Source organism: Lactuca saligna, chromosome 6 (assembly GCF_052625555.1).
Source record: "Lactuca saligna cultivar CGN05327 chromosome 6, ASM5262555v1, whole genome shotgun sequence".
Classification (NCBI taxonomy): domain Eukaryota; kingdom Viridiplantae; phylum Streptophyta; class Magnoliopsida; order Asterales; family Asteraceae; genus Lactuca; species Lactuca saligna.
The window spans coordinates 104,408,252-104,416,642 of record NC_136422.1 but is presented as its reverse complement, the minus strand read 5'-3'; the positions used below and the strand labels follow the sequence as shown (position 1 = coordinate 104,416,642).

At 30.8% G+C, this 8,391-nt stretch overlaps 1 protein-coding gene across 1 annotated transcript; it reads right to left on the bottom strand.

The window, feature by feature from the left end:
- Window positions 1-2,330: 2,330 nt before the first annotated feature.
- On the bottom strand, window positions 2,331-8,081 carry MDAR1 (monodehydroascorbate reductase 1). The gene is made up of 10 exons (XM_078962543.1): window positions 7,940-8,081; window positions 6,787-6,858; window positions 6,075-6,126; window positions 5,492-5,572; window positions 5,264-5,382; window positions 4,920-5,139; window positions 4,693-4,811; window positions 3,987-4,112; window positions 3,629-3,769; window positions 2,331-2,903 (listed from the first exon to the last, which is right to left on the bottom strand). Exons 1-10 carry the CDS (start codon window positions 7,988-7,990, stop codon window positions 2,580-2,582), a joined length of 1,305 nt encoding a protein of 434 aa, XP_078818669.1. The 5' UTR covers window positions 7,991-8,081; the 3' UTR covers window positions 2,331-2,579.
- Window positions 8,082-8,391: the final 310 nt, after the last annotated feature.

The window sequence follows — 8,391 nt, the reverse complement described above, 5'->3', positions numbered from 1 at the left end:
CCAATCGAACATCATTTATCAAATTTTGTTTAATTTTGTCTATTTTCCATTTCAAACCGTATAAATATATTTTTTTTATTACATTTTAAACCATATAACTATATTTTTTCATTTAAAACACATTTTTATTTAAATACAAAATATTTTTTTTCTTACATTCAAAGCATTAGTTATATCATGAGAATCAAACTAAACATAAGGTTCTAATAAGATGTAAAAATTTGATGGGTTGCAAACTTGATATCTGAGTTTTGATCGACTACACGCCTGCAAACCTCCAAACACATTTTAAAGTTGCATATTTAATATAAAATACAATTTTTATATAACTAATATATATATATATATATATATATATATATATATATATATATATATATATATATATATATATAATATGGTTTGAGTGTAAAAAAATGTATTTATACAAAACTATGGTTTTTAAATGAAAAAAAAAACATTTTTATACGGTTTAAATGTATTAAAAAATATTTATACGGTTTCAAATAGAAAATTGTCAACATTGAACAAAATTGAAAAAAATGATGTTCGATTTGAAACAAAAAAACATAGTGTCAAAGTTGAAAGAAAAAATTAAATTTAGTATCAAAATCGAAAAAAAAATGAAAATTTAGTGTTTTTTGTGAGAAAAAAATTTAATTTTGGCATGTCATCATATAATGTCAGCATGCCACGTCATCAAAACTGACACGTCATCATGCCATGTCAGCATGTAACCTGGTTAACCGGTCAAGTGGTCAGAATTGTAACAAATTTGAAAACACAGTGTCAAAATTGACACAAAAAATAACGCAGTATCAAAATCAAATTTCTGTGTAAAAATAGTGTTTTGTGTGTCATTTACCCTAAAAAAAATAAGACTTTTTCATAACCTATGCCAAATAATAAGACTTTTTTTGGAAGAAACCGGGTAAAAATAGTTTACCGGTAAAAATTGGTTAGTTTGAATTTTTTATCCGATAATTAGAACTTTTTTGTTAACAAAATAAAATTTAGGATTTTTTCATAAATTGGACAAAAACAATGAGATTTTTCTAGATATTTCCTTTTTTTTCAAACTTGAACAATTAGTTAAGTTTTTGAGTTTTATGTACTTTTTTTTGAAGCATTATTGGATTTTTAAGGTTTTTTTGAAAATTTAAAGGGATTAACTCGTGTTCAACCAATCTATTAAGAAAGTTAGGATGGAAAAGAAAACAGATAAACCCAATTTCAATCTATTTATTACATGTTAAGTTGGGTTGAAACTTGTTTGTTACAACACATTAGTTGGTTGGGATTTTCAACCTATTAACTAAACATATCAACTATAAAATGATCCAACCTTATCCATTACTACCCTTACAAGGAGTTATCATAAGAATCATGATATGATATGGCTTATCCATTACTACCCCTACAAGGAGTTATCATAAAAATCATGATATAGCTTAAGATAGTTGTAAGCTGTAACATGCCCACCCATAACTAGTATTAGGAACCTAAATGTGGATGGTATACTTCTCCATTCTCATATTCTCTCTATTTCCCCGTCAGCCTCTTTCTTTTCCTCACTAAACTTTCCATACAGAAATTTTAATTAAATAATTAAAAATAACATCAAATTCATATGAAGTGGATTCACCTCCACTTAAAATGGATTCAGCTTGAATGGATACACAATTAAAATAGATGTTGGATAATGGTTCTAAAAAGCACATCATGATGCGAATCGTGACCTAATCGTTACTAAAACGTCCAAGATGGGTTTGTTAAGTGTGACGTCCAAATAACATGTCAATATGCGTCTTTTATCGCGTTATGACGCAAGTTTTTTTCAAGGCGGGTTTTTTTTTTTTTTAAATTGGCTCTAAAATTATTCACTTTTTGTTAATTTTTTTATACTAAATCTTAATATAAGACTTCTAAAAACTTAATATATTTGATAAAATTCAATAACTATATCATTTATCTTTTTAACTTATATAAAATAATCACACCTTGAATAACGTAACTTGCGATTACTTAACTTTAACATTGACGTCGAGTTCACACCTCATGTTATTTAGAACCTTCATTTGGATTAATTTTCTTCAAATCTACACAATTTGTTGTGAGAGATGCTCGGGAAATGGTCATTACATGGAAGGGATACCACACCCTTCCATCTGCTAATTGGGCCTGGTCTCAAAACTCCATACTAGGCTAAATAGGCCGGTTATAAGCCCCGGCTCTTTAGCCCAAACTTTTTAGATTTTTTTTACCTCTTAACAAAACCTATAACAGGCCATTTTAAATGGGTGGCACCCTTAACCATTAACCAAGCTCACTGAAAACAAACCAAATTATTTAAACGCCTCTACCCAAACAAAACACTTCAACAAGAGGTTATAACCAAGGGAAATACAACTACTACTAGTTGAGAGCTACAAGAGCCAAAAACAACACACAAACGCAACGGAAACACACTCTAAATCCACAATTTCTGAAACACATTGTGTTATTAACCATTTTTAATTTTAATGTAACCAATCAAACTTATATTATATATATAAAGTCTGATAAAGAAGGTAAGGTTCTCAAATCTTGCTGGCAAAGTCAAGACCCTCTTTGGCAAGCACATCTAGGCTGGAGGCTGGTGGTTGGAGTTTGGCTACTTTGGCTATGGCTTGGTTTTCCTCAGGTGCACCACCTTCTAGAAACACACCCACCACCTTTCCATTGTTGATCCAGTATGACCCGAACTTTGGTTTTGCTGATGACGGGTCGTGGTCACCGAAGATGACAGAGTCACCGACGTTGTCACCGTAAAATTGCCATGACAGATCGAACGAACGAGAGTAGAAGTATGGAAGGTAATCGTAATCTGCAATCTCTTTTCCTTGCTCGCTTGCAAATATCGCCTGTTTAAGTAAGTTGCAACAGAAATATTTTAATTGAATTATTTCAAACTAAATGGAAGATATAGCAATGTAGTTTTATTTATTGCTGTAATATTGCAGTGTTAAACTTTTTTTTTTTCATATTAAAAGGTTTACTGAATTGCAAAATTACTTGCAATTTTTTTTCTTATTAGAAAATTATACGTTGAAAAATCTGACCAAGCGTAATAAATAAAATTGCTTTGAATTTAGATGGGATTGGTTTAATCATGTAGAGTAGAGCGTTGTAATGAAAAAGAAAGTAAAGTAACATACTAAAAAAAAAAAAGACAAAGGGCTAATAACAATAATAACCAGATATATGAGTATATGACCACGTTTCCTAATTTTTTTCACAAAAACGATACCCTTTTTCTTACGCAAAATTGATTTTCCAGCGATCCCAACTTCAATTTTTCTTGAAAATGACGCCATTCCACACAAAAATCGAAGTCACTTTCGACGATTTTTTTAAAGATGTTTCTAGTAGGGACCAGCTATAAAGCAATTCTTAAAAAAAAGTTGGTTTTGAAATAGGTGGCTTTTTTGTGACGAAAGTTATAAATTTGGTAATTTTGTGATATGAGTTTAAGCAGTTTTCCCCTTTTGGTCTTTAGTGATTAACCCAAAAAACAATGAACATTTAGTCCAATTTTTTGTTTATAAATTGCATAGAGAAAGGATAAACTTAATTTGGATTTAATTACCTTGACAGCTTGTTCTGCAGATTTGCGAGAATGGTCAACATGTTCAACTCTTCTGATGTCACCATACAATTTCATGGGGAAAGTAGCAACATCACCAACAGCATAAACATCCGGAACACTAGTTTTAAAAAATCCATCCGTCTGTGATTAAAACAAAAACAACTCAAATCTGTCAGCTTTTGGAGATGTCATGTTCATACAAAAAAGAAAATGACCAAATTAACCCATCCTCAGTTCCTATTAAATATGGAATGAAATCGGACAAGTTTTCCATGGCTATTTTGGTAAATGGGGATGAAGATGAGAAGGAGATTAATACAAATAAAAGATTAATAATAATTAAACAGTAAAAACCGACCTTAATTCCACCTTTCTCCTCTTCAACCTGTCCTTTGAATAGACTGATGAGGGGCCTTCCTCCAACACCAACCACGACAATATCTGCTTCAAGCACCCTTCCGTCCTTCAATTTCACTTCTTTCACCTGAAAATTGGCAATGTACTTATTAATTAGACAAATACCCGAATTTCATAAAAACACTCTAGTTTGGATTATATTTTTTTTGTTTCGGTTTAACCACCCAAACAATATTTTCCTATTTTAACCCCTAAGAAAACTTAGAACTTTGTAAAAACCACTATAGTTAGAATTCTTTTTGTTAAACCACCCAAAGAAATTTTTTTTTCAGCTTAACCACAAAACTTTTAAAAATAAAAAACTTTTACTTTGTATTCATTTGCAAAGAAAAATTGAACCTATTTGAAATCTAAAGAAAAAAAAAAAAAAAAAAAAAAAAAAAAAAAAAACTTCAATGTTTGAGGTTCAGAAAAAAAAATCTAGTGTTTTGGAATGGGTGATCATACCGGTTAAGGTTTTTTTTTTTTTTTAAAATTAAAGATTTTCTGTTTAAAGTTTAACCGAAAATAATCCAAAATATAGTAGTTTTTATAGAATTCGTAGTTTTATAGTTACCACAGTGGTTTTGCACTGTTTCTTTTAAAAAAATTGGTGTAGAGAAAAGCGAATTAAAAAGTTTTCAATTGCATGAGTAGAAATAACAAACCTCTCCACTGTCATTACTGGTAAATCCAACAGCAACTGTACCCTTGATGATACTGACACCCTTTTTCTCATAATAACTCTCATAGAAAGCAGCAATGTCAGCAGTGAATAGACGGGGCACTGAAGTTTTTAAAAAAAAAAAAAAAAAAATACCAAAAAAGAATTACCCCTAATAAATGATTTTCCAAAATAAAAAAATAACATGGAGATGAAGTTTGGTTGACTTACTGCACCATGGTTCAGGGTAAACCATTTTAACATCAAAATTGTTAATTTTAAGTACTGCACTAAGTTCCAAACCAATGTATCCTCCCCCAACAACAACTGCTTTTCCATTTTTCTTTGCTTTGATAGCTTCCACAAGTTTATCAGCATCATCAATCTCTCTCAAGTAAAGAATGTTCTTGGCACTAGCCCCTTCTACACCAAAATCTGTCAGCTTCAGAGTCTGCAAATACCAACGTACTTTTCTTTCAACTTTCTTATTGGAAATTACAAAAGCAATTTTCAAGGGTGTATTTTTTTTTTTTTTAGTACAATGTTCTGATAAGAAAATGTGAGATTTCACTTACTGTGGAGCCAGTGGCAATGATCAAAACCTTATATGTGAAGGTTTCTCCAGCTGCACTAGTGAGAGTTTTTGAAGCAAGATCTGCTTTCACTATTTCTGTGTTCAGGATCAAGTTTATTCCTGGAGAAGAAACATATCATGGTTTTAGTTAAGCCTTATAAATCAATACAGTATATATTTGATATATAAATGTAAAGTTTTATAATTGCATGATAACACAATACAATACCTTTCTCTGTGTACCACTCTGGTAGTAGTCTCTCTCCTCCACTTCCAACACATGTATGAAAACCTGGAAGTCTGGCAGCTCCTGAAAATTAATATAGATACATAAAAAATAGGAGTAGTTAGAACACTACATAATATGTAGTTTAATCCACATTAAATCATTAAAATTTCATATTTGGTGATAAGAAAAGACTGAATCAGGAAAAAATAAAAAATAAAGGCTGAAACTTAAACAGGTTTCTTCAGTTAAAAAACAATGCTTAAAGTTTGTGTGATTTTGAAAAAATAAATGGTAAAGAACTTATTATTCTCCAAAGGGCTGAATTCAAGAAATAGAAACATACATAATTTGCTTGTATTAAAGCATTCTACTTTCATTTATTTTTGGTACAGGACTCACTTGGATTTTTTTTTCTTATTAAAACAGTGTACTTTGAAAAATCTGTAAGTTTTAATTTTTTTTTTCTTATTAAGACATTATCTTATAAAAATGATACCCGATTATTAGGTGGCATTGCTAATAAATATAATTGGGTAGAAAAGTCACCATGTCAAAAATAGGCAACAAATGAAAAATGGCTTACCCTCAGGGAACAAATATGCCTTGCTTAGTGCAGGGCGTTCATATGGAGCCACCTAAAAGGACCACAAACAATGGTTAGAAAAACCATATAAATAGTTCTACATGATAAACTTTCCTTGTAAAATAAACTATATATATATATATATATATATATATATATATATATATATATATATATATATATAAAAGAAGAAGAATGGTAAATTAGTACAAAGATAGGATCATTCTATGAAGCAGTAATAGAAGAGAGCCACTGAGCTGAATCAAACTGAATACATGTCACACATATAAAAGGGACTACATGTAACTTACTTCAAGAAATCAATTAAATTGGATTAAGGGTTTTAATGAGTGTAACACGGGTGTTGTAGATAAAATGCAGATTATAGGTACTAAAATGAAAATGCTCAAGAAATTTGGAAAAAGAAGTTGCAGGTGTAGTCCAATAAACACTTTTCTAGTTTACTTCTTTAGTTTAAACCATCAAAAATATGGTGATATCTATGTACAGAAAAGTGAGGAGAAAGGAAAACATAAGAAATAAAAGATCTCATTAAAATATGATTTAAGCTAGAATTTCGTGTATTACATGTTTCAACAATTATAACCAAGTTTTCCTATTAAGTCCTAACTTTTTACAATTTTCATTTTATAAAATATTTATTAAACAAAAGTATGAGTAACATAGAGAGATAAAAGATTGATGAGCATACAGCCTCCTTTGAAATGATTGCTAGCTCGCCTGGTTTGACTCCTTGCTTTGCAAACTCCCTTGCAGCATAACCCTGCATGTACAAAGGCAATATAAGAAACAGGAGATACAAATTATAAATTTACAACAAACAGAAACTGAATTTTCATTAAAGATAGATATATCTTCAAGCTGTAGATCTGAATTCAAGAAATGGCCTACAACTCAAAGGTACTGCCAAAATTTAGTAATTTCCAGGTGTAAAATATATATGCTCTTTGAAAAATTAGCAACAATGATTTCCATTTGTAGTTTTGCATATATAAATATTTACTTAGTTATAAGTTTTTTCTGAAAAGTGAAAGGATGCCTATCTACTTTGATGTTGAAGGAAAGGCTCACAAACCTAAACTTTAGTCAAAACATGTCTCCTTTCTTGAGACAAGAGAGAGGGATTACCGAAGTTCAGAAGCAAAAGAAGAATCAGAAACAGAAAATATATCCTCAATTACAGATTTATGTTCCATTAAAACTAAGGTATTAATTCAGATGCCCACCTAACCATAGAAAGAACTAAACTTCAAATAGGTTACTTTATAACTTCCTAAAGAAAGCAGATTATGGACATCCCAAGGAAGAATTGTCCACTCCATAATCCATATAGCAAGGTATACAAACCGAATACGGAACAAAATTTAAGATCAATCTTGTGTTTCGAAAATATTTGGTCCGAGTGTGTGACGTAGCACATAGAAGATTTTTCAAACTCCGTACATACATGTTCACACTAATCCTTCTTGACGTTTCTCCGCAATTTAAAAAGAAAGCATCGATATACGGCAAAAGTACAATCTCAATTACATACTCCTACTAGAAATGTATTAAAAGTGTAGTTTATATCCTTGTACATACATCGGTATAACTCGTTAAGAGTACAATAGAAAATGAGATTAAAAAAACAGTTTTCAGATCTCTATATTAAACGATGATCGTATACAGCCCAGACACTTAGCCCCTCTGTACACTTAAAACAGAACTAAATCGTAACCTGTTTTTACCTAATAAGCTACAGAATCGGATATAGATTATCGGATTACTAGAATTATTAGCAAAGAGAAACGTCGAATAATAATAATGAGAACTATGAAAAATAAGGATGATCGATGGAGACTCACAGCTGAGACACCGCCGCCGACGATCACATACTTAAAAGACTTCTCCGCCATTGAATTTGATGATGGCTAACGGTTTCCGATCAAGTAATGTATTTGGACAGGTATTTAGGAAGTCGGAATTCTAGAAAATGAGATTGGCTGGATCGGTGTATATAGGGGAAGGTGAGACATAACATCCAATGAGGCGTGGACACGTGGATGATGATCAACCGTGTTAATTTTGTTGACCGTAGGATCACCACGACTGAATTTTTTTTTTTCATTTTTTAGGAAATCAATCCTTTCAACAATCATGTAATTTTCAACATCAGAATCTGAATTTATATTTTAGAGCATCTCCGATCTCCAATTGAATCGACATCAAATTGGCTTTTACCACTATTTCATCAAACTAACTTTTACAATTTTACCACTGAACACAGTGTATTTCTTTTTCTAATAATTCAACATAA

What these genes read in the sequence shown, in the direction of transcription:
- MDAR1 (XM_078962543.1), bottom strand. Translation starts at nt 7,990, where the DNA reads ATGGCGGAGAAGTCTTTTAAGTATGTGATCGTCGGCGGCGGTGTCTCA. An exon ending in TCATTGCCACTGGCTCCACA is followed by an intron (nt 5,140 to 5,263) that starts GTAAGTGAAATC and finishes TGGTATTTGCAG; the next exon opens with ACTCTGAAGCTGACAGATTT. An exon ending in CCAGTAATGACAGTGGAGAG is followed by an intron (nt 4,113 to 4,692) that starts GTTTGTTATTTC and finishes GCCAATTTTCAG; the next exon opens with GTGAAAGAAGTGAAATTGAA.